General features: G+C 45.8%; 1 protein-coding gene across 6 annotated transcripts in view; it reads right to left on the bottom strand.

Moving 5' to 3' along the window:
- LOC119465735 (prolyl 4-hydroxylase subunit alpha-2) overlaps positions 1 to 27,314 on the bottom strand; it is a 253,637-nt gene that overhangs the window by 137,503 nt on the left and 88,820 nt on the right. The window contains exons 6-11 of one of the 6 annotated variants that reach the window (XM_049657518.1): positions 25,602 to 25,705; positions 22,734 to 22,904; positions 20,287 to 20,463; positions 17,392 to 17,466; positions 14,826 to 14,888; positions 8,755 to 8,823 (exon numbers count right to left, since the gene is read on the bottom strand). The exons of the other annotated variants lie outside the window; for them this stretch is intronic. Coding sequence (XP_049513475.1) covers positions 8,755 to 8,823; positions 14,826 to 14,888; positions 17,392 to 17,466; positions 20,287 to 20,463; positions 22,734 to 22,904; positions 25,602 to 25,705 — 659 coding nt within the window. The remainder of the gene's footprint in view (positions 1 to 8,754; positions 8,824 to 14,825; positions 14,889 to 17,391; positions 17,467 to 20,286; positions 20,464 to 22,733; positions 22,905 to 25,601; positions 25,706 to 27,314) is intronic. 6 annotated transcript variants of the gene reach the window in all.

Here is a 27,314-nt window from a genome sequence, read left to right as displayed (position 1 = left end):
CCGCCACTGTATCTCAGTGGCTCGATCCCCGCCCCGTAGGCCACATTCCGAGAAGGGTGAAATGCAAGAACGCTCGCGTACCGTGCTTTCGGCGCACGTTAAAGAACCCCAGATGGTCAAATAAAATCAAAGCCCCTTTCTTAAAAAAATATGGTTGAACGGGACAGCTTTCTCCCATGCACACTGAATCAGTCCAAAGCCAACGACCACTCAACCAACCCAAGAAATGCTGAGCGACGCGATGCGATGCATATTGATTTGATTGCTTGTTTAGGATTGTATTTTTTCAACGTTGAAGTTGAATGAAGACACATTTCGCTAAGTTGCATAGCCTATATTTTAGATCATGTAGCCGTTGATTACACGCGCACGCTCACGCTTTCTCGGACTGCATACTTTCACGGACGACTGTACACATGCACAGTGCTATCTTGTGATCGCTGACGTAGACGGTAAAAGGCGCTGCCGTTGCCGATACACGGGATCGGCCTTACGGGCACGATCGCGCTCGCGCTTACGTTCGCGTACGGCAGCTTCTTCTGCCGTGCGCTGCACCCGCGGCCTACCCATGGTGACGGCCGGGAATGCATTGCGTGACGCGTATAATACAATGCCGATATATACAGTTCGTGTGGGTAGCGTGGCGTTGCAGTTCCCATTGTTCTTATCGGTACAACTGCAAATGCAAACTGTAGTGTTCTAGGATTGTGTGCGCAGATGCGCAGATTGTTCTATTGTGTAAGTTGGATTTCCTGCAGTGCGTTTTCGGCGTTCACGGACGAATCAGTGAGACATAAAAAGCTTCGCTTTAATAAACCGGAGCTCCACACAACGGCGTCCGTCAGAACCCACTGAGCAGTTTCGGGACATTAAATCTTAAATTTAATATAAATGTAAACTTTGATGGGAAACGTCTTTAACATTGGTAATTGGGGGTCGCTTGCGAGGTTAGACTGTGCGTACGCATACTAGCTGTAACATAAATTAGGCATGTAATTAAGCTTTCTAATGCGTGAATAAATGTAACTTGTGCATTTAGTCAGGCCATTTCTGTAGCATCGTGCCCATACACCGTATGCAGCGCGCACAAGACGTTTCCTGTACTCCACTGCGACTGCGTTCCTGATACAGCCTATCCAATTTTTGTTCTTCAATAATATGAAAGCAGGAAACACAGCGTTCATGACGGAAGCGTAGTCTCATCGAGTAGACAGGTGCTTTGGAAAATCCGACATCCGTGTGCCGGCTGTTATTTAAGCAAAGTTTTCTATGTCTCACCGACTCGTTCGTGAGCGTCGAAAACTCATTGCAGGAAAGCCAACTTTCACAATGGAACTATCTGCGCATCTGTGCACAATAGAACAATCTGCGCATCTGCGCACACAATCGTAGAACACTAGAGTTTGCATTCGTAGTTGTACCGATAAGAACAATGGGAACTGCAACGCCACGCTACCCAGACGAACTTTATATATCTGCATTGCATTACGCGAGCCACGCAATGCATTCCCGGCCGTCACCATGGGTATATGCCGTGGGTGCAGCACACGACAGAACATGCTGCCGTACGCGAACGTAAGCACGAGCGCGATCGTGCCCGTAAGGCCGATCCAGTGTATCGGCAACGGCATGTAGTCCGTGAAAGTGTGAGTGTGTGCATGTAATCAACGGCTACATGATCTAAAATAAATGCTACGGAACTTAACGAAATGTGTCGTCATTCAACTTGAACGTTGAAAAAATGCAATCCTAAACAAGCAATCAAATCACATATGCATCGCATCGCGTCGCTCAGTATTTCTTGAGTTCGTTGCTGTTGTGACGTCATCCGTCATGCGATAAGACAATCGCGTGTCATAAATTGTGGGCTCGCAAACTAGTGCTGGCTGCGCATGCGCCGAGAGATAGCCAGTGCTTATATACGCGCTCGAGTATCGTATGTTCTTTTCTTATTGTTCAGTTGAGGCTGCCAGTGTGCACCTCGATAATAAAGTACGTTCTAACCCGGTCCCGGTGTCAAGCTACAACAACTGGCGACGAGGGTGGGATCCGCGCCGGGTTTCTAGGATGGCCACCCAACCAGTCCGAACGGAAGCATGGCGACCTCTGTTGGGAAGCTACCGGAGTTCCATCCAGATGACGGCAACTTTGAGGTGTACCTGGAGCGGTTCGAAGTATTTGCCGCGGCCAATGACATAGCTGAAGGCAAGAAGCTACCGGTCTTCTTAACGGCTATCGGTGAGAAGGCGTACGTCACGCTGCGGAGTTTGCTGCTGCCTAAAACACCAACTAAGGCGTCATTCACGGAAGTCGTGGACGTTCTGAAGAAGCATTACGCTCCTAAACGCTCCATGGTCACGGAACGGTATCGGTTTCACCAGCGAAAGCAACAACCGCGTGAGACCGTCGCAGATTTCATAGTCGAATTGAAGAAACTCGCTGCAACCTGCGAATTCAGCACCTTTTTGACGGAAGCTCTGCGGGACCAGCTCGTTGCTGGGCTACGTACCGAGGGAGTATGGTGCAGACTGTTGGCAATGCCAGATGACGAAGTGACATGGGAACGCGCGTGCAGCGTAGCCATAGCCATGGAAGCAGCGACGCAAGACACGAAAGAAATGCTGCAAACCAATGCCAAAGGAGCGCCTTCAGAAACGGAAGACATCCTCTGGCAACAGGAAGTCGCGCAACGAAGCAAAGCCCTAACGAAAGAAGCACCGGCCCAGTCCAGCTTCGCAAAAGCAAAGTGGTCAGCGAAAGAAGAAACGAAAAGAATGTGTCATCGATGCGGAGGACAGCATTCACCCGTGAGTTGCCGATTTCTGAACAGTACCTGTTATAAGTGTACGAAAAAAGGGTCATGTTGCAAAAATGTGCAAATCTAAGCTTGTCCACAGTGTAGAGAGCGAAGAGTTCGACAACGAACTACTCACTTCATGTCACACGAACCAAAAGGAAGGCGCGCCCGCCATTTTACTCGAGGTTTTGATAAATGATAAAGTGATACCCATGGAACTTGACACGGGCGCAGCAGTGTCAATAATGTCAGAAATAGAGTGTGCGAAACACTTTCCGAATGCCTCTTGCAGACAAGCAAATGTCAAATTAGCCACCTACAATGGCACGGCAGTCCCTACTGTAGGCGTCATGGATCTAAAGGTGCAATACCAAGACCAATGCTACGAACTACCACTGGTCATAGCAAAAGAAGCGCAGGGGGCAAGAATGCCCACGTTGTTTGGCCGAGATTGGCTTTCTAAAATCAAAATAAATTGGTCTGAAGTCTTGCCTGTAAGAGTTTTGAGGAGACATCGCCTGCTGAGAAATTTCCCGAAGTGTTTGGCGGGGGTTTTGGTACCATTGAGGGGTTCGAATGCAGCATTGAATTGAAGGATGACGTGCGCGCTGTGTTTATGAAAGCGCGACCAGTGCCATATGCCTTGCGCGAGCGAGTCGAGCAAGAATTGGTGAAATTAGAGACAGCTGGTGTCATATTTAGGGTCAGGCACAGTACATGGGCAACGCCGCTTGTGATTGTCCCAAAAAAGAACACACAGGAACAGCGATTATGTGGCGATTACCGCGTCACGGTAAATCCAGCAATCAAGGTCGATCAATATCCCTTGCCACTGCCTGAAGATATATTCGCAAGCCTGCAGGGTGGAACCGTGTTTTCTATCATAGATCTCTCGAAAGCGTACTTGCAGCTTGAGCTAAACAAGCAAGCTCAAGAACTGCTCACAATAAACACCCACTTGGGACTCTTTAGGTTCCGCCGCTTGCCTTATGGCGTAGCGTGCGCACCGGCGATTTTCCAGGCAGTCATGGACCAGATACTGCGCAATATGCCGGGTACCGCCTGCTATTTAGATGATGTAGTCATCGCAGGTGAGTTACAAGCAGTGCTACGAACGAGTGGAGCAAGTTCTGCGACGCCTAAGTGAACACGGCATAAAAGTGAACGCTAAGAAATGCAGTTTCTTTCAGCAGCGCGTCACATACTTGGGGCACGAGATCGACAAGGATGGCTTGCACCCAACGGCGGAAAAAGTAGACGCCATTAGAAAAGCACCTAGGCCCACTGGCGTGAGCCAGCTGAAGGCTTTTTTTGGGTTTGATAGACTACTATGGGAAATTATTGCCGAATTTGGCCTCGGTCTTGGAACCATTGCACGACTTGCTGAGAAAAGAAACTACGTGGCACTGGTCACGTGATTGTGATGAGGCATTCCGAAGATGCAAAGAAATGTTGACTGATAAAAGTGTGCTGCAACTCTATGATGTAAAAAAAAGAAATTTGGGTTACATGTGATGCATCTGATTATGGGTTAGGTGCAGTGCTATCGCACGTGGTAAACGGTGAAGAAAAGCCAGTTGCTTTTGCTTCACGGTCGTTGTCTGCGTCCGAACGTAACTACGGACAAATTGAAAAAGAAGCACTTAGTATTGTGTTTGCTGTAAAAAAATTTCACAAGTACCTCTACGGGCGACCCTTTGATATAATAACCGATCACCAGCCCTTGACAATTTTGTTTGATCCTAAACGGCAGGGCAGTGCAGTGGCCACTGCAAGAGTGCATCGCTGGTTAACATTTTTGGCCGACTACAGCTATAGAATCAAACACAAGCCAGGAACAGCCATCCAGCATGCAGACGCATTGTCTCGTTTACCGCTGCCCGACACAGGCAGCAGCTGTGAAGAAATCTTTTACTTTTCGGCCCTAAATGACTTGCCATTGACATCAAAGGATGTCAGCCGGGAGACTGGACGCGATGGAGTGCTGAGGGCTGTGCGTGACATGATTTGGCATGGATGGCCCAAAGCAGTATCTGAGGAGCTAAAGCCATTCTGGATACGCCGGTTGGACCTCAGTGTAGACGATGGGTGCGTTATATGGACAAACAGAGTTGTGATACCGGAGTCATTGCAAAATGGCCTTTTGCAATTGCTGCATGAACAACACTTGGGAATAACCCGAATGAAAGCATTAGCGAGGTCAATAGTATGGTGGCCTGGAATGAACAAGGCCGTCGAAAACATTGTGCACAAATGTGAAATATGCCAGGCTGTTCTCCCTGCAGCGTCACCAGTACCTTTGTCGTCGTGGCAGGTATGTCAAAATCCATGGGAACGAGTGCATTTAGATTTCGCCGAAGAAAAAGGAATGACATTTCTTCTCGCTATTGACACGTATTCCAAATGGTTGGAAATTAAGATCATGAAGGTAACAACCGCCTCGAAGACGGTTGAGGTTGTGCGTTCTTGGTTCGCGGCGCATGGCCTTCCTCTGGAGGTAGTGACGGACAACGGGCCAGTTTCGAGCCGCTGAGTTCAAAGACTTCCTTCAAGCTAATGGTGTGAGGCACACACTGACGCCGCCGTACCACCCGCAGTCTAACGGTGCGGCGGAGCGCGCAGTTCAGACAACTAAAAAAGCTCTTCTCAAACAGGTACTAGAAGACGCAAAAATGACACTAACAGATCGCTTCAACACAGAATAGATAACTTCGTATTCTGTTATCGAACAACGCCTCACACCTTCACGGGAAGAACACCTGCGGAATTATTTGTACGAAGGAAGCTGCGGACCCGATTGTCGCTGCTGCGCCCAGACGTAAAAGATGCAATGAGCGCTAAGACCGCAAAAATAAAAACATCTGCGGATATGCGCAGAGGTGCGCCGCGAGTGTTTGCTGTGGGTGATCGAGTTCTGGTGCGTTCTGTGCGTGGGGAAGTGGTGAACTGGTGGCCTGGAGAAGTGACGCGTGTAAAGTCATCTTCGACATATCTAGTGCAAGTGCGAAACACAGTGCGGTTCATGTACGCGGACCACCTGCGACCATCGAACATCGAGCCAAAGGTACGACATGACCCAGTGGCTGAAGTGGAACTGCCACATGCATCTGACGTCACCGATACTACACCGACGACAGACCAAAGCCCGGAGTCGTCGTCACCAGCAACGACTTCATTGCGTCCAGGCAATCACGAGCAGCCGTTACCATTACGAAGGAGCACAAGGGAGCGGCGCCCACCTGATCGCCTGACTTATGATAATTTTTACAATTGTGCGTGAAGGAAGTGTTGTGACGTCATCCGTCATGCGATAAGACAATCGCGTGTCATAAATTGTGGGCTCGCAAACTAGTGCTGGCTGCGCATGCGCCGAGAGATAGCCTGTGCTTATATACGTGCTCGAGTATCGTTGTATGTTCTTTTCTTGTTGAGTTGAGGCTGCCAGTGTGCACCTCGATAATAAAGTACGTTCTAACCCGGTCCTGGTGTCAAGCTACAACAGTTGCGTGGTCCTTGGCTTTGGACTTTGATTCAGTTTGCATGGGCAAAAGCTTCGTGTTCAACCATCTTTCCTTAAGAAAGGGCCTTTGATTTTTCACAACGGATGGTAATAGACATGTAACAGCTTTCCACGCAGACGCCAGGAAAATATAACTGCAAAACGGAAAGGAAGCTCTTTGGAATTTTGTGAAACGGGAGGTCATCGTGTGAGCTTCCTGGCACAGTGATCGCGATAAACAAACGGAAAAGGGGAAACACCTGGAAGTGGAACACCTTGAAGGCCGAAGGCCTCACCACGTTAGCGCAGTTTGGCTCGGTGTGTGAGAACACTTGTCAAGCAAACGACAGGGCTTCCGTCAGCCGTGTTGCTTCCTGGGGCATCAGCTAGAAGTCAAACGAGCCTCACGATTTTAAAATCAGTTTTCGCCTTGTACATAATAGATCCTTCAATTTCTATCGAGTTCGTTCCGGGGTGTTATCATCGTCACTATGTTTTCCTTGTTTAAAAATTGTCAGCCACTTTAGCATACGCCAAAGAGGGTGAAGGCGAAAGCCTGCGCGCTCAGGAGATCTTCATTAAATTACTTGACGTTCCCATTCGAATGTGCTGTTACTGCTCGTTACTTGTTTTTGCTACCAAAGGTTGCAGGTTCGAGTGCCTTAATTAATAGACACTACCTTAATTAACTCTGTCGTAATTAACTCCGCCCTAATTAACACCAAGGGTGTGGGTTCGACTCCCACCAAAAGTTGAGGGTGCAACTCTCACCAAAGGTCGTGGGTTTGAGGGCGTTAATTAACTCTATAATTATTAACTGTGCATTAATTGACTTCACCTTAACGCCAAAGCTGTTGGGTTTGACTCACACATAAGCTCGAGGGTTCGCCTCCCACCGATGGTCATGGGTTCGAGTGCCTGAATTAACTCCATCTTAACACGATGACGACGGTGACCCTCGCACCATCAAAATTTTTGCTTGAGCGGTTGCCAATAGGTAATACACGATCCAGGGTTGGTGTAGTAAGAACTTACTGCACCAAGTCGGCAGTGTGTACGATTTCACGTCAACGACAGGGTTTTCGCTCAAGGACGCTGAAGGTCGACTGAACGATGAGACATATAAGGCTTTCGCCATAAGATTTCTTATTGCTTTCAAACCAGGCTTCCATGAGGAGCGTTGACAGTTTAGACATTACAATTGCCATCGATAGTGCTTGCCGACTGTCTTCGTGTCGCAGGGCCAGGGATATCCGTAGTCGTTTTCTTAACATCGATCTAACTACTTAATTTCCAGCCCTAAAAGTACGGATGCTTGCCGAGAAAGACACGGCCCTTGTAACGAATGGGCAGTCAACTTCGCAGGGTACAGAGAGTCGTGTCGTCAGATTTGAGTCAAGTGTATTAATGCCGTTCACTTTGTACTTAGGCATCGTAACTGAAAGGGAAGCGGATAAGCATCAGTAGCATTATTATTGGCGAAAGGTAGCAATATTACAATCGCTACCATGAACGGCTTTGAAGACCGCGCGTGTGATGTGAAGTGAGCACCATGTCACGAGTATAACGGTGAGCGCAATAAAAAGATCAAATACAAATGCTGATTAAAGAAATGGGTGTTATAACCAAGAGAACCCATTGTTCCGGAGTCAATTCGCGAATGATTAATTTGAATATAAGAGGAAACTGAAGACCTTTTTTTTTATACCCAACGTCTTCGTAAGCTATATGTCATGTTGAACGGTTGAAGGCTGTTAACGTGATGCCTAACAAACGCACCGCAGAAATATAAAGCAAATTCACAAACCTACGTCGAACATGCTCTTGAATACGAAAAAAAATAAAAGTTGCAGTTTCAACCTTTATGCTAAGCGGTGACGCGTTATCTTGCGCTATATTATGTACAGTAGGTCTCGCACTATTTCATCTGGTATCGCTTTCGACAAGAGTCGACAAGAAAAACACTTTCTTCAATGTCGACTCATCCTCCTTCTTTGTGCAGAGTGGCGCTCCCTTGTCCACTTGCATATTCAAGGAACTCTGCTACCTTAAAATAAATTTCACGCTTTGCCGACACAGGAAATAAGCGCTACATGCGGCGATTACTTCACGCTTAAAATCGTTATGAAAAGGTGATCGGAAGGAAATGCACGTAGCGTTATGAATGAAACTCGGTGCTTTCACACTATGAAAATGTAAGAGAAAAAAAAAAGAACAACAAGGAGTTTGTACAACGGACTATGATTTTGCGACCATATTTTAGTTGATGTTAAATGTAACGCTACGTCACGCATTTATTCGACAACATTTGTCAGTTCTACTGTTTTCTACTTATTTACGAAGGCCTTTGACAAATTTGCACATCTACGAATGTTCTCTTGTATGAGTCCGTGTGTGTTGCAAACATTTTCGTACAACCTTTTTGCCATTTAAAGTAGACTGATCAATTGACCCTTACCCTTCGCGGAGAGACAGCCGCCTTGGCGTAGGGGAACGCAGTCGAACCTCCCAGGCTCACGTCTGAAAGCTGTTACGGTAAAAAAAGGTGATTTATTGTGACAGCACAGTTTCAACGACCATCAAAGGGCGAGGACCGCCTTCGTGAAAGAGTACAGAGAGAAGCGACAATGGAACATGGAGATTAAATGTTGTTTACAACTACTGGTAGAAACGGTGCATCAGACGGAACATTATGCCAGTCATTAAAGAAGTGATTAACAATGGTAGGACAAGGAATGTCGCTGCAGGCAACCTTTTGACAGCAACTGCTTTCCTTAGCACCGTTTTTATGTACGCTTGGTTCACTCTTCCCAACTATCAAAGGGGTACGAGAGGGAGAATTTGCTAATACGTAGATCAGGATAATTGAAGACGAAGTGTTCGAAAATAAAAAATAAAAAAATGGTGGATGCTTAAGCTTCGCCTTCAAGAGTGGAACGCGATAGCGTCATCGGGACCCGTTCGCATCGCATTTTTCTTTGAGTAGATTTCACTGCAGCACAGGATGAGGGAAAGCCAGCTTAGAAAGACCAAGCTTTCCCTGATCCCCTAAAGTCTGATTCACTTTTAAACATAAATGCATTGCTGGAAAGTCGTTTTTCGAGGGGCAATATAAGTCTTCTTATATTAAAATGTGAAGGCCCTAGGACCTTTTTTATTCTTTTAATAATTGTGTGCTATTGCACCGACGCGCGCGTGTATCCAAAATGCATTAGGCAGGCCAACTCCCAATTTGACCTACCTAGGATGCGAGCGTCATCTGGATAAGATTTTCGCAAGTAGTCTACCCGAGCGCGCCGCTGTTGGTATGGTAGAAATGCTGTCAAAAGGGGTTTGTGTTTGAGTTTCCTTGTAACAGAATTACGTTTTCTCGTACATTCAAATGACAGTCCGACGCCACCATGTGTGTAGGTTGTGGTTAAGTAGTAATTTACCATTTTTCTGATGGATTTCACTGTGAGAAATTCAATTTTTGCTCCACCTTGCGCCACGCGAAGGGCTGCGCGGTCGGGGTGGTTCGGAATGATTTTCTTCTGTACTAATTAATACCTTGCACCACGCGGGCCTACGCGGCCGGGGTGGTTCGGGATGATTTTCTCCGCCACGGACGCCGACATCCACGCCGACGCCGGATTTTCTGTGACACAGATACTTAGCGCTAACGCGTTAAAAATTCGGCAGCGACACCCAAATCTGACCGCTTGTGGGAATGCGAAAACATTATACCGTTTGTGGACCGCGGAAAATCATGAACACGCTCATTTTGCACACTCATGACGAGGCACCTCCTCCTCTTGTCTGCACCGTCCCGTGACCAATGACGCACGCATTAGGCCATACCTTTAGTCAGCGAGATCGCTGCGACGTGACGGGTGCAATGACACACGCCCCTGTCAGGCAATACCGTAGAGCCACCGTGGCGTCGGGGAATCGTGCGTTTCCTCCCCCCCTTGATGGCTTGGGTTCGATTCCCACCAAGACCAAAATGTACCAAATTCTCTTTTCAAAGGCATTAATTTACTTTGTTTACAGGAACCTCCCTGATAAATGTGACGTCAATCCGAGCATTTTTTGACGTGTTTTACTCTTTGCGGCGTCGGCCATTTTCGGTACCATCTTTCGCTCACGCCGACGCCAACGGATTTTCGCGTAACGGGGCATGCAATGCTTTCGCAAATAAAGAAAACTAAAAGGAGGTGGGGGGGGGGGGAGGGCGGGGGTGAGTTTGGTGTTGAGTTGCGATAGAAATGGCACAGATAGGTGTACCGCTGGTGATTGTTCCAACAGCAGTGCTTCTAACATACAACAGATTATAACCAGCAGCAGTACCCTTCATTCCTGGAAAACAGGGGTACTGTTGTCGGAAGAACCAAGCGCACTAAACCCCGACCTCTTCCACCCCTGTCACAACTAAACAACAAACACCATTTTCTGTTCCTTCGTGAACACTTCGACTTCCCTCGTCCTAGCCTACGCACTAGCCTATTCTGCCCCTCTTCCCCCTTTGACGGTGGGGGAGGGGGATGATGATGATGATGTATGGGGTTTAAGGCGCAAGGGCGAAAGTGAGCCAAGGGGGAGGGGGAACTACGCGTGCCTAAACACACTGCCAAGGAAAGCAGTCGCTGCACCGACGAAGGAAAGTCCCCATTTCGAAACGTTGGCTCGAATGGCATCTCTTGCTCGCCCAGTGTTCATCCCTTCACGCATCCGTCTTCTTGCGAACTTCTCTCTTGTTTGAAATCTTTAAGGAAGTATAATGAGTTAGCTGTTCCTCTTTTCGAATGAACTTTGACTTTCTCAACACCAGAGTTATTCGTATTTAACAAAGTAAGTTGAGGTATTTCAGGGAGTAACTACTGAAGTCTACTCCGGCACTAACGACGAAGAAAGCTGAGCTCGGCCACTGATAATGTACCGAATATTCTTGCGGCCGAGTTGTTCTTATACGTTGCGTGCACTGTGCACGATGTAATATGAAGAGCATGCAAAGTTCACTTAAAAAAAACATCTGCTCAAGCTGTACGACATAGACAGACATCAATATAATACAAACAGACTGTGCACGTTGCGCTCTTGTGCTGAATGCAGCATCGGAACTGAAAACATTAGGGCATTTGATCTCCCCCCCCCCCCCCCCCCCTTGTTTTTTCTTTATTCTTTTTCACTTTTTATTTTTTTAGTGGCGCGAGCATCGTGTGACACTCTTGCTTTTTGCGTCGCGCTTCCGGTTCACCTCCTGAGACGACCGTAGACTTAATCAAAATAAATAAGAAAGAGTAGAAAAAATAGCACAGTACGAAATTCATGGGTTTCATTAGAGATATGATTATCAGAGCATAAATTTAGTTGCAGGCTGAGTTACTGAAGTGTCTAGAATAATTAAAATTAATTAGCTGAGCGCAGCACTTCCGGTTCACCTCCTGAGACGACCGTGGACGAAACTGAAAATAAATCAGAAAGAATATAACGAATAGCATAGTACAAAATTCATCGGTTTCGTTAGAGATATGATATCAGACCATAAGGTTATTTACAACTTGAGTTACAGAAGTGTCTGGAATAATTAAAATTAATTAGCTGAGCGCAGCACTTCCGGTTCACCTCCTAAGACGACCGCGGACGAAATCCAAATAAATCAGAAAAATAGAAATAAATAGTACAGTATAAAACTAATGAGTTTCATTGTAGATATGATATCACAGCATAAGTTTAGTTACAAGTTAAGTTACTGAAGTGTCTGGAATAATTGGAATTAGTTAGGAATCATTAATTACCGCACATCAACGCACAGAACACCAATACCGAGGTGCGAGTGCCACTGAGGGACAGCTAAGTCAAAAATTAGAGTCGCCTACCGTCTTTTTTTCCTCTTTTCTTTTGCGGTGCAAGTTTTGAAGCGACACAAAGTCCTCTGGGTCATTTGAGATATGAGGCTTACGCACTCGCGAACGCTAAGAATATTGACGAATCTCCGGATTAGACTTGTGCGGATTTTATTTTTCTACAGCACAAGGTCATCAGATTTGCAGTGAAAGAGGCAAGGTAACTCTACTTTTCCATAAAAACGTGTATACCTAGAACAACGTGCTTATTCTAGGACACATGAATTAAAAGTTGTCCAGCCATTACTGGCACTAAAGTTGTTACTCAGTTCCGCCATAATGGTCACGCGGTGAATTGTTCATTTAATTGCAACGACATGGTTTTCATTTTCTTCCTATTATCCTTCATACCAAAAGACAACGTATCGCTTATTTGTGTTATTGATTTTTTTAAGAAGGCTTCGTAGCAGCACGTGCTAACTTAAAGAGAACTAGAGGCTTTTCTATTCGGACGTAGCTCAATTATGTATCACACGCCTGTTGTTTAAGGGAAAATGTTGCAATGCACACAATTACGGCCATGCTTGCAAGGATATTCGGCGGAAAAGAATGACATCATTAAGCAATGACCAAACAAAGTGATGAGTAACAAGAGAAGAAGGTGTAAGCAGGAGCCAACATTTCGACAAGTGGACTTGTCGTTTTCAAGGCGTTATATTTGACTCCTTGGACATAAAACAGCGAATTGTATTGACCGATCTAGTGACATGAACTCCGGTACTAAAATGGGTTTATAGAACAGCATCAAATTGAAAAAAAAATATAGCCAGAAATGTTGAATTAGGAATTCTGAGGTGAAATATTGGCATGATGGTTTGAACGTTTGTAGAACACGAATGTTTAGCCTTGCCAAGAAAACGAAACCTTCATTTATATGCTGAATAATAATTAACAAACTTACTCCTGAATTAAGAAACACAGATGAAATATTGACCTCGCACGTGAACCGTACTCCTTCCCATCATCGAATTTCTCCATATCAGGATATGCGGCATAAAGCGACGTGCGGCAACACACACCTGTCCAGTGACCCCCTTCCCTGTGATATGGGTCCCCCCCCCCCACCCAAATATATTCCTGGCTATGCCACTGCAATGTATACTTGTGCATAACCGGCAAAAGAGACGGCTTTCCTATTTCATAATGCACGGTAACGTGCGTCACATCTAAAATTTTGTATTCAAGCTTACGGTTGTTAATGTGCTGCCAAGAATTTCGCCTGTTGGCGCAAAAGAAAGCTGCCGGCACGTACGCTCACTGGAGCTGGTTGCACATGTTGTCCATAGAAGTGGACATTCTGTGTCGGTTTAAATAAACATCTAATGCTCAGAAAAAACTGTTTTTCTTGGCTTTCACTGGAGGCACATTGGTAGAAAACAAAACGCAACCTCAGTTTGCATGTGTAATTTATGTTCATGCTACAAAGGGTTAACCGAAACAGATGTGTTATTTTGCAGCTACCCTTGCGGCACCTTTGCAACGCCTAAATTTATCCCGCTAAATAAGCTGTACAGGAGCGCACTCCGTACATCTCCTTTCAGCCCCCCTCCCTCCTCAGAAAAAAAAGAGTAACTAAAAACCGAGCTAAGACCGTGCATTATCTGGAAGCTCCTCTTTCTATTCCGGCGTTTTCAGGATTGAGGTTTTCACTTTTATAGTTGAACAGGCTCACACGGTTCAAAACACCCAAGCACCACTTTTATCATTTGTACTTCGGTGCTTTTCAGAACTAGTATTTTACGACTCGTTCACGTCTTATCTAGATATTCAAAGCTGCGTTATAAAGGAAAATGGAACTGTGTCATTAAACTCCGCACTGCTGCGAATGCGTGATTTTGGGATGTGGAATAAGACCGAAACCTTCTTCTTAACTACGACGAAGGCGGGCAGCAACACCGCCAAGTACGAAATGAATGTACATATTTCACACGCAACGCACTGAAGTGCATTTCCATATTAGCGAGTTTGAGTTTGCAAAGTTCTTGCCGTAAACTTCTTAGCAGTAAACTGATCGAAAATGATGTATCCCGGTAATCCATTTATGGTTTACCGGGTTACAGGAGCCGTGGTCGGCGGCAGCAAAGCCGGTAGCGATATCCTGTGACGCTTTGTCTAACTACAATCCATTAAATACGTGTTTGTGTTGGGTGAGTGTTTCCCCGTGTAAGGCAAACCATAACGGGCCAGAAAGTTAACGATTATGTAACTATGAGCAATGTGTTGCACCAGTAGTTAAATAGAGTACGTTAGGTCATTGCAGCATTAGCTTTGTGTGCACCCTGGTGTTACATTCTGCGTCACGAGATGTTGCCACCAGCGTTGTTGACGCCGTACACCTCTCTCCGGTAACCCGATATTGCGCGACCGGTAATACGTTTACGGGCAAACTAAAACTCTCTAATAAATAATTTTGCTCAGAAACATGTCGTAGTGAAGTCATTGTGTTTGAATGCAGCTGTCTAGGCGAGATCTTCACAGACCGGGAATTCCCAACCGGAATGCTGTCTTTTTTTATACTGAAAGAAATGGCAAGCAAGAAAGAAAACTACTCTGCCAAGACTGCGAGAAAGTGAACCGAGCGGCACACTTTTACTCCACGAGTCTCGGACGTCGAGCAGTGCGGAGTTGGTTACCGCGAACTCACGTAGAACATGAAGGTGGCGATGCGGTCTCCGGAGAACTTATCCTCTTCGTCTACTTCTTCTTGCTGCGTGAACCGGGTGGAAAGAACAGAAGAGGTAAAAAAAAAGCAACACACAAAATCGTGCTAGCTTCATGCAGACGCAGTCCGGCACGCCATAATGAAAAACCGAGAGCTCGCTCCGCTGAGCGCGCATTCACGTTTGGGGTCACAGACGAAGAAAACAGAATCAACATCAAAAACATCAACAATGACCGAGCCGTCGCTTTCACTCGGTGTACTCGCGTCTCAGTTCGTTTCCTCGACTTCCCAGTATTACTTCTTTATTTCTTCTTGCTTTCTTGCAAGATGGAGCTGCGGATTCTCAACTGCGCTGAGCATGTGACGTTTTCGAGGGACAGCTCACAGAAAAAAGAAAATGAAATAAAAGAAAAGGAAGAAAACTGTATGTAAATAACGAAACTGCCTCTTTGTGCCATTGCAGGGAAGTCCGGTCTATAGGAAGTAATAGGGGGGATGGTTTCATTGGCCAACTGCAAAGAAATGCACATACATTTAGACATTAAACTATGAGTATATTTGATAATACAATAATGACAGTACATTTTCCATGATTATATAGACATTCTACTATGATTATACATGTAGATATTATACAACGTGAGCCGTCGTCGTAAACTGAAACTTAAACTTATGATCCCAACAGACTCGACAATGGAACTCTCTTGATAATTTTCGAAGTGTCAACCACCCCTGACGAAGAGAGTTCTATTCTCGAAACAAAATTTGTTATGCCGACGACGCCTCCGTTTGTGGCATCATCTTAGTCAAACCAGAACTTGCACGCCATTGATATTGAATGCGTGAGAAACACACACACACAATATATATATATATATATATTGTTTGCTGAAAAATGCATTAGGGTTCCAGTTGCTTTTGTGCTTCAGTGACTAAAATGATGTTTTGATAAGAAAGTAGCTGGAACGCCAATGCATTTCTCGGAAAATTTCAAGAATTACTAACTCGAAACTGGTGCCCTCCTGAGAACTCGTTCCAAGTGGATCCGCCTTGCGAACTCCACAGCTAGAACTTGTAAATTGCAATATGAACCATAGCCTAATTAGTTTAAAACTTCATTAGCAAATTTTTGTTATTATTTCATTATGCATTTCCATTTCTTGTGCAGGTAATGTCCGCCTCTTCGAGTAGACCAGCTCAGAATTGTGCTATCTGCCACAGGCAACCTTTAAAAATTTTGGAAAGTATTCGCTGAAACACCCCGTATAAATATACAATGTGCCCTAGTGTATAAAGTGTATAAAGTTTATGCATCGCCTTTAAAACAAAAATAAACACGGAATATTCTATGCAGAAGATGACTATAAGTGCAAATTCTTCACAGTCGAGTAAAGTAGCCGCCAGTAATTTTCTGTTGATGGCATTCTATATAATAATTATTTGCAATAAGCATTTGTAGATAACTGTTCTTAATGCTATGCTGTCAATGAAGAATTTGTATGAAATTGAAAGAAACTTGAAGCTGGCATTTCAGCCAGGTACTTTCTGGCCATTAATTTTTTCCGGTTGATAAAAAAAGCCCAATAAGTATCCACTGAATGCTACCTCAACCAAATGCTACAGGGTTTATTGACCGTTAGCGGGAAGCCCAGTCACGTCGGGTCCAGCGCAGAGAGCAGCCGATCAGGTCTAATCAAGCGCCAGCGTGAGGAAGGCAGCAACATCGATCCTGTGGTCTTGTCTTTCACACTCCACGCACCATGCAGCTGTAGTGACGCTTGGGCTCTCTTCACACACCACACACACACACACACACACACACACACACACACACACACACACACACACACACACACACACACACACACACACACACACACACACACACACACACACACACACACACACATATATATATATATATATATATATATATCACACACACACACACACACACACACACACACACACACACAACAAGAAGTCATATATAGAATGAACAATTAATCACAGGGGACCCTGATCTTCAGAAGGAAATTTACAGAAGAATAAACTTGGGTTTTCGAAAAATTGACCGTCCAGCGTTATGGAACTAAAATTCAATGGCACCAAAATTGATGGCGCCACCATCAATAATGGCACAATCGCATTCGATAAAAATGTCAAGTAATTAAGATGAAATCCTTAGATGGCTCATGGGTCGAAGAACGCACATGGTTCATGGGGCGTTATGGCAACTAAATTCAATGGCACCAAAATTTATGGTGCCACCATTGATAGTCGAACCCATGACCACTGGTGGGAGTCGAACCCACTAACTGTGGTGTTAATTATGACGAAGTTAATTAGTTAATAAAGGCACTTGAACCCTCCGACCTTTGGTGGGAGTGATGACTGTCGCCTTCATTCTCTTTAGCTTATGCTAATGTGACTGTCCACTTTTCTGCGGTAGTTCTGCTTTCGTGTCAATTCTGAGGCGCAGAACTTTCACTGTGTTCATCATTTCGAGCACCCATATCGAGCGCCTCCGCGGTGATCCTCAACTTACCTGCTCCTCCGTGAGTCCCTCCAGTATGTAGTCGTGGTGCGGTTCGTAGTGGCCTCCGGGTCCGTAGGAGTTGTACTACCCGTCGCGAACAATGTGCAGGAAAAACGAAAGAAAGGCGATATTAAGAACACGAAGCGAGCGAGGCCGAGCGTACAGCTTGCGAAGTTCGAAATGATATATACAGCCGGTACAGCATACAGGACTGCACGTCGGATATAGAAGAGTGTATATAGAAGTAGGAAAGATCGAGGAAGCCGTAAAATATGGACGCAGTATGCAGTCAGTGAGAAGAAAACTTGGCATAGGGGAAAGCAAGATGTATGCACTGAAACATAAGCAGGGTAATGTCAACAGCAATTTCGATGACATAGTAAAAGCAGTGGAAGAATTCTGTACTGACCTGTAGAGTTCTCAGAGCAGCCAAGCTACTTTCATTCGAAGTAGGGATGGATGATCCGAATACACAGGCTACTTGATAACTAGTGATGAAGTTAGAAGGGCCTTGCAAGACATGACCCGGGGAAAAGCTGCTTGAAAAGATGGAATAACAGTCGATTTAATAAAAGGCAGAGGATATATCACGCTTGAAAAGCTTGCGGCCCTTTATGCGCAGTGCCTCACGACTTCAAGTGTACCAGAGAACTGGAAGAATGCCAACGTTATACTAATCCATAGGAAGGGAGGCGTTAGAGAACTGAAAAATTATAGGCCCATTATCTTGCTTTCAGTACCGTATAAAATATTCACCAAGACAATTTCCAATAGAATCAGGGCAACACTTGACTTCAATCAACCAAGAGAACAAGCTGGCTTCAGGAAGGGATATTCTACAATATATAACATCCATGTTATCGAATAGGTAATCGAGAAATATGAGGAGTACGATAAACCTCTTTATATGAATTTCATAGATTATGAAAAGGCATTTGATTCAGTAGAGATACCAGCAGTCATAGAGGCATTGCGTAATCAAGGAGTACAGGAGGCATACGTGAATATCTTAGCAAACATCTACAAGGATTCCACAGCTACCTTGGTTCTCCACAAGAAAAGTAGAAAGCTACCTATCAAGAAAGGGGTCAGGCAAGGAGACAAAATCTCTCCAATGCTATTCACTGCATGCTTAGAAGAAGTATTCAAGCTCTTACACTGGGAAGGCTTAGGAGTGAGGATCAGCGGCGAATATATCAGCAACCTCCGATTTGCAGATAACATTGTCCTATTCAGCAACAATGGAGATGAATTACAGCAAATGATTGAGAACCTTAACCGAGAAAGTGTAAGAGTGGGGTTGCAGATTAATATGCAGAAGACAAAGGATAATGTTCAATAGCCTGGCAAGGGAACAAGAATTCACGATCGCCAGTCAACCTCTAGAGTCTGTAAAGGAGTACGTTTATCTAGGTCAAGTACTCACAAGGGACCCTGATCGTGAGAATAAAATTTACAGACGAATAAAATTGGGTTGGAATGCATACGGCAGGCATCACCAAATCCTGACTGGGAGCTTACCACTCTCGTTGAAAACAAATGTGTACAATAATTGCATTCTACCGGTGCTAAAATATGGGGCAGAAACTTGGAGGTTAACAAAGAATTTCGAGAACAAGTAAAGGACCGCACAAAGAACGATGGATCGAAAAATGTTAGGCCTAACGATAAGAGAAAGGAAGAGGGCGGTGTGGATCAGAGAACAAACGGGGATAGCTGATATTCTAGTTGACATTAAGCGGAAGAAATGGAGCTGGGCAGGCCATGTAATGCGTAGGATGGATAACCGGTGGACCATTAGGGTTACAGAATGGATACCAAGAGAAGGGAAGCACAGTCGAGGATAGCAACAAACAAGGTGGCGTGATGAAGTTAAGAAATTTGCAGGTGCAAGCTGGAATCAGCTACCACAAGAAAAGGGTAATTGGAGATCGCAGGGAGAGGCCTTCGTCCGGCAGTGGATATAAATATAGGCTGATGATGATGATATATGATGATGATGATGTTTACCACTAATGTTTTTGACCGCTAAGATTTTATTGATAAGCGGTTGCCACGCTAGGCTGATGAGTCCACTTGTTGCGCTCTCTGTATGTCATATTTGTCTCTGTATTCCTACCTGTTACCGTGAATAAATCAGTTCATAGTTACCGCCCATGTTGTCATTTTGTGCTTTTCTTTCTGTAACTTAGTCTTTTTAAGCGGTCAGCATGACACGCAGCAAACACCAGCTAGGCCAAATTCACGTTCTCCTGTACCAGATATAGTTAAGCGTTTTTAAAGTCTTGGTTAGATAAACTGCGATAAACCAGACCTTAAGGATTTGCCAACGGTTTCTAAAAATTCCTTACACGGCCTCACTGCCTTTGATGTACGTGTTGCTCAGATTCGCACATACATGTAGAAGTGTTTGTTTTTCTTTTTAGGAGCGAAGCTCCTTAGGATCTCACGATGTCCGTTGTCGCCGTCGTCGTCGTAGCTCCCCGTCGCGCGCGCAGCGCGCATACCGACCGCGCACAGGTGTTGCGCTGCGCCGGCGCCGCTCCGAAACCCCTTTCCGAGCAAGCGCACGACGCCATGCGCAGAACCGTTCGCAGAGCGCACGCAGCGCGCATACCGACCGCGCGCAGGTGTTACTGCAGTATGGGGGAGCGCGAACGTAAGCGCAAACATCGTGACTCTGATCCTACAATTGGAGAACGAGACGCGGCAGCCCAACGGCAACGCCGCTAAGCTAACCCCGAGCTACGAGCACGAGAAGCAGCAGCACGCCGGCAACGGCAGCAAGACCCCGAAGCGAAAGCTCGAGCAGCAGCCGTAATCGTCCAAGGAGCTTCGCTCCATCATCAGCATTCACTTCGTGGATCGGCTGCCAATTTTTTTTTTTTTGTAATGAATGCTCACCTGTAGGATCTCGGAGTCGCCACCCTCGTAGTCTGTGGACAGTCCGGTGAGCATGGCCACCCGTTCGTTGACCCTTTCCAGCAGCGGGTCAGTGTCTGGGCTCAACCACGCCACCTGACTGATGCGGCCGTGGGACACCATTTGCTCGACCGCCTCGCGGACTGTGGCGCGGGACAGCTGCGCGGGAAGAAACCCGATTCCACAGCGCTGTGAAAACCCGCAACGGTTTTCGCGTGGTGGTGAATGCCCGGAGTGAGATGGCGTGGTCGGTATCGATTGTGAGTGCAATGAAAAAGGGCGTGTCGAAGCCCCCGAATTTGCCTTCAAACGTAAGTCATCCTCGTCTAACGTTTCGCAGGCGTCCTCGAAACTCAAAACAACGTCGTCCTCAATGCCGTAAAATGCGTTGGTTATGCAGCATTCTTTAAAGCTAGTCTGGAGATGATCCGGACTAGCGAAGATTATCCAGGCTATTCAGATTCCAGACTATCCAGACTATACACATTATACAGAGTAGTTTAGAGATTATTCAGTCAGTCTAGATAATCTTTGGACGGACATAACGGTGTTCACTACGAAGGAACCTTGTCAGCTCCGTAGTACTGTGCGCTTTTTTACGAATATAGATTAAGAGCTGAATTTGGCTAACACAAAGCGGTAATATCTTACTTCCTTTCTTTAGTGTACTTTGCAGATATCCCTTCTTGCACAGTGTATAATTATTATTAAATGGTAGTACATTAAACTTCGAATGCTAGTAATATCTTGTGTACATGTCTAAGGTGCCCATTCTCCAATTAGGTCAACTTCTATGACAAATACTGGTCAGTAAATTTAACACGCGTGACATCCCTCCCAGTGTTTTGTTGACAAGAAAGATCCCGCGGGCATTTGTTCGTCAAATCTACAAACTTCACGGCAGCGACAGACTGCAAATTTGCAAGCTCTGGTCCACTTGGAGAGCCCGACATTCAAACATATCGGTGAAACATACAGGTGTATATGACCGGGGTTTGCTTTACAAGCAATGTTATTGAACAGCTCTGACACTGTGATGTATAAAATGCGCAAAGAGTCTTACACAATTCTATGGGACACATGGTGTCATCGAAAAGGCATTTAAATATTTAAGGAAGTAAAAAAAGGACTTGATAATAAAAAAAAGTCTAAATAGCTCATGCACGCGCAATATATGGCTCTCAAGTGCAGTGCAACTCTATAGCGTTGACCTTAGTGGTCATAAAATTTGAAAAGCCCACGTAGCGTTTTCCCTGTATTCTCAGTTATTACTGCTCACTGGTAGTTTCTTAAAGGGGTTAACATCGTCTATAGAAGAGCCTGGCATCAGGCGTCCCAGTTTGCAGGCGGCTTTTACGGGCGTGCTCATTATTTCGTGCTATGCAAGAGAGCGGATTTTTCATATTCAGAAGAAAGGAAATCCGGGAAATTGTTGCCTAAATATTCACTATGAATTATGCAGCAGTTATGCATGAGTACCTGTGCTGCTCGCTTCTGCCAGTTTGAGAATGACTGTCTACAAACCCGTCCCTTTGGTTTCAGAGCTTAATTAAATAATGCGATTGAGGAGCACGGCTGACAGCCGTACCGAGGAATGTTAATTTCCGAGAATTATAGAAGCAAGCAGCGAGTGGGATTACTTATGCCGCCTGGCATCACTGATGTATCAGCAAGGTCGCCTATGTGCGCTTTCTAATAATTTTATTTATTTCAAGGGTAGTAGTGGGGAAGTAATAGCCTTCTCAAATCAACTCCAGAACGTACTCTTTCTTTGGGGAACACTGCGCAAAATAACATAGGGACAGGTGATATTGGCAGGTTTGGGTTACACATTGGCGACACAATCATGGTCAACTGGTGAACTTTGATACAGACGGTGGACACGAAACATTTGCAGTAGTATAGAAATGTTCTCGTCTGCTTTACCGACAAAACGCTGTGCATGGCACTCCAGTGACAAAGTGTCTTTCAGTAATGCGATAAACAGACGCTTAATTAAATTATGGAGTTTTAAATGCCAAAACCACGACCCGATTATGAGGCACGCCGTTGAGGGGGATTCAGGAATAATTTGGGCGACCTAATGTTCTTTAACGTGCACCTAAATTGAAGTACATGGGTGTTTTCGCATTCCGCCCCTATTGGAAGGCGGCCGCCGTGGCCGGGATTTCATCCCGCAACTTCTTGCTCAGTAGCCATACACCTTAGCCACTCAGCAACCATGGGGACAGCCATCATTGCTAAGTGTCCAGATCATCCTGATCGTGTCACTAAGCGTCCTGAAACTAAGCGTCCTGATCGTGTCATGGCACGATCAGGACGCTTAGTTGGAAAAAACTTTTCCTCCACTGGTCTTTGTTGAGAAAACGAAAGAGTTCGTCACAAGCGGGCGTAATGCTAACTCCGCGGAATATCAGAAACTGACTCACCTTGGGCTCTCCTAGGTTGCGGATTGCTCGTATCTCCTCAGGCCAGATGACGTCGTAGAACTGGACAATGTAGGGGTCTAGGCTCATGACCTCCATTTTGACTGGACCGATTCGGAAGTATGGGTGCGGAACGCTCAGGTAACAGCGCAGGTCCTTCTCTTCGGTAGCATTCTGTGCACAGGGTCGGAGTGACGTATATACAATACGTAATAAGTATAAGCTCGGTTGCCCGCATTCATGGAACGCCTGCTGTTGGCTATGACTGGGCTCTAGCTGTGTGCAATGTATGCTGTGGAGGTTTGTTTATTCCGGTTCAATAGCATACCACTACACACCTTTCTAACAGTTACACATGATAATCATTGCACGCGATTACACATGATGATCAACAGAAAGTATACTGAAAGCTACGAATAGTAATCCGAAAGGCAACAAAATTTTAGCAACAAATTTTGTAAGGGCGAGATGAACGGTGCCAAGTGTAATCTTATAATATGCATTTGCTACACAAAACACAGGGCAGCGCCCGTCCTGTGTGGTCCTCATGCTCTCCGTCTGTCGCGCTTTTTAGAGCACAGCTCTTAGGCGCCCGTTTTTGCGGCGAGCGTCGGCGTTGTCCCTCATAACCGAGCGAACGAACACAGCGAAGGATGAAAGAGAACGCGGAGAGCAGCGGGAGGTGAAAGACGGCGATAGCGAAGAGAGCGGGAAGAGTAAAGCGGAGGAGGAGTGTGTGGCGAAAGCGTGAAAAGAAAAGCGTAGTGCCGCGCAAGACGGGTTTTGCGGCGACGATGGCTACGAGATGGCGCCATAGTAGCACATCGTCGTCTGTTCGCCGATTGCATGCAGCGAGCGCGTCCAACGATACCATATATGGAAACAAAGCTCTGCATGAGCTGAGGTCTGTGTGCGGCGGCTGCTTTGAATCGCGCCCACGCGTCACCCTCGCGCTGCCTCTGGCGATCTCCCGATTGGCGAGGCAGTCGCGCCACACTTCGCTTTGTTTGAAACGTGCCGCTCGAGACAGACTGTCCGCTCCAGTTTGCCAATATATCGCGAAATGGAAACCCGTATAGAGCTTTCCTCAAATTTATGATTAGAGACTGTCGTAAATCATTTTTTAAAACTACAAATACCACACTATAGTGGCCGCCACTGGTGCACCACGTCATGAACGTACTGGGCCCGGAGGCATATGAGCCTATGAGGAGGCCTGGATCTGGGGCATTAGTTCATTTGGGACTAATAAATGTTATTGTCTCTCTCTCTCTCTCTCTCCGTATAATAAACGGCGTCTAGCACGATCACTCTGTTCTCAAAAGCTAATAGTTATTGAGAACAGAGCGATCGTGTTAGTCTTATCACAGTTATTAACTTAGGTAAGCTCTACCATAGTTGGCTGTAGTAAATTGGCAAGGAAATTTTGCGTGGCTTTCGTGGTTTGCCACTCAGTACGATCCTTACTGGGAAACTTATTTACAAAATTTCATGACATATTCGCTAAAAAAAGTTAGTAAACGCCGAAAAAATATAAAAGGATCACAGAAGCAACGGAGACTTGAATAACGTACTGAAGGATTCTTGGCTCGACAAGGCCACTTGTATACATCAGGACAGCAATTTATTGGAACGTTGGCCACGCGGCTAATGCTTCCTTTGTTCAGCTGCCGCTGATCATCAGTGAAAGTTAGTCGCATTAATTGCTTATTTGTTTTTCAGCTAGTAACTTTACCTAGCGAAGCTATCACAGGAAAATAGAGCGAACAGAGAGAGTCAGACAGGCAAAAGTCTTCTTTTCCTTGTCAGCAACACTGACTTTTAGTGGGTGAGCAGGAGTGCTCAGAGTTGCTCATGAGGTGCTCTCCAGAGGGCGCGTGTACCAGTATGTGTACGTATACGGTTGCCGTATAGGCTTATCTTCATGGTTCAGTCGAGGCCGGCGCAAGGTCCTTGCACTTTTGGTGCACCGAGAAGTGCTACTGTGACCCGCCGTGGTGGTTCAGTCAGCTTAAGCGTTGCGCTGCTGAGCACGAGATCGCGGGATCGAATCCCGGTCGCGGCGGCCACATTTCTATGAAGGCGAAATGCAAGAATGCCCGCGTGCTTGCGTTGTAGTGCACGTTAAAGAACCCCAGGTGGCCCAAATTAATCCGGATCCCTCCACCACGGCGTGCCTCATAATCAGACCTGGTTTTGGCACGTAAAACCCCAGAAAGAAGAAGTGCTACTGTGCGCACACTGGGGAGCGCCTATAATCTGTCCCCCAACATTAGTTATGCCGTACGAATCACCAGGCGCTGAAACAGACTGCAGCACGAAGAACAGACTTTGTATTCGCATATACTACATTATTTAAACGGTGCATTCGAGCAATCGTAAGAGGCTGTTGTTGACATCGTAGCTTTGAAAGCATAGAATATGTCTAGGACTATATGCCATTGCAGCTGCCGTTAAAACATTACAGCCAACGGAGCAGCTTATGATATAAACGTTTCCTACCTTTGTACAAGTCGTACGAAATTTTGGTTAAAGAATGTACTCAAATAACCTGAGCAACTGGCATCAGTAGCTCCTTTCTCTGCGTTTTTACATCTTGTCATTCGCGTGATCATAACGCGCTGTCGCTTGCTTAGGTGTGCTTTATTCCGAAGTCATCCGTTTCAGCCTTTCTTATTCGCTGTCGCGAATTGTTTCATTTGGTTTTACTTCGCGAATAGATGATACAGCTCCGGCCGGAGTAAGTTCAGAGGGGCAATGCCACGGTGCTGATCATTATGACAGAAAGACGCAGCAAGCGCGAATACCAAGGAAACCTCGAAAAAAAAAAAAAAAACACTCACGCAGCAAGAAAGTTTCTAAGCGGCTCACCCGGATTTTTTCTCCGCGGCAGAGGCCGTTGAACGTCTCCTGGAAACCTTCGGCGAAGGGCATTGCAAGGGTGGGCACCTTCGGGTTGACTTCAGCGTGAGGTTCTTCATTGCACCAAAGCATATACCCGCGAGAACAGAAGCAACACAAACGGCCTAAGTTCAAAAAACAACCAGACAAGTTATTGGAGCCATGCAACACTTATGTTAGCCTTTCCTTTCCGGGATTTACCGCGGTTCGTTTTTTTTATTTTTCGTTCACATTGCCACTTAGTAAATCGCTGCTTCTTACATTGCTCCGCGCTCTATTGTAGTTAATCTGTTGGACACCAGAATTATTTTTTCGTAGTTTCGTATTGCATGCAGGTGACATAAGTTAGTCAGGGCCCTTTTGTTGCACAGTTTTGATGGTTTTATAGCGGGCAACCAAAGTTTTTGAAGATTAGCCTCATTGTTTCTCGCTATATAATACTGCTTCGAGGAAAACAAACATACTGCGCAAGATTCAAACAAGGACGAAGTGAGGGACAGGGACAAGCGCTAACTTTCAACTAGCTTTATTCTTCGTCGTTCGTCATTATATACCCGTGTTTGCACATGCGCAAAAGCATGTAGTCACAGTAACACAACCGCCGATTATAGGAAGCCACGCGCAAAAAAAAAAAAAAAAAACAAAAAACACTTCTCACTATCTATTAAAGATATGGATGTGTCACTAACGCAAGTTTTCCCTCTCAGAGGCACGTAAAAGGCTTCCATAAACATCCGGGCTGTTGTATCTCGGCTTTTACCCAAGATCTTGATTTTTCTGAAATTCGGAACGCACATGCAAGCTTGACAATGCGCAGGCAAAAGCGCATTTCCTGTATTGATAGTTGAAAGCTCATGTTCCCTTGCCAGTTCATTAACACAGCGTCCAGTTTGCCCTACATACGCAGTTCCACAAGGTAGCCGTATCTCGTATACCACGCCTACCACGCACTTCACGTACTCCCTCCTCCCCCCCCCCCCCTCCGTCCCCTCCCCCGCCCAGAGCGTGTTGATATCCGTAACCTCCAGGTTCTTTCTTCTTTATATATACCGAAGAGATCCTGGGACAGAGTCCGGCCAGCTTGCGCGGGGTGGAAAAAACGATCGGCTCATTCTGCCTGCTTGCTACCTTTTTCAGGTGGGCTAACCTCCCTGTCTTTCTGTCTATTCCTCCTTCCTTCCTTGTGTGATACGCGATGCAGATATGGCAGCACTTCTGGACGCTTCCTACTTAGCTGCCCAGTGCATGCTCGGGACGTATCTGTTTTTGTTCCACGCAGAAGAACTTCTGCTATTGCCGGTACGACCGCGCAAGGGAAAACGGCATTATCCAATCGCCATACCTGCTCATTAAAGCTATATTGCATTGCATGTGGGCGTGATTTTCTGTGAGCAGAACCTAGGCAAAGCTTTGCCATGCCCCTCTTAACTAACTTGGGCTGCGCAGAGTCATATGGCAACAGTGCCTTACGTGCCCTGCGACTATATGCTCAACATACGGGTTCTCTTAAAACCAGGCATAAATCTAAAAACTGCATTGAGTCATCGGAAGGTAACTCATGGGTCAAAGACAAGCCCTTCCCACATTGCCGAAAAGCGTCCAGGATCGAATCAACTGACTTGTCTAGGGCCACATGGAACTTCTTCAAAACAAATAAAAATAATACAGAATATACGGCTGTCG

Source organism: Dermacentor silvarum, chromosome 10, assembly GCF_013339745.2.
Source record: "Dermacentor silvarum isolate Dsil-2018 chromosome 10, BIME_Dsil_1.4, whole genome shotgun sequence".
NCBI lineage: Eukaryota > Metazoa > Arthropoda > Arachnida > Ixodida > Ixodidae > Dermacentor > Dermacentor silvarum.
This window is presented reverse-complemented; position numbering and strand designations above follow the sequence as displayed.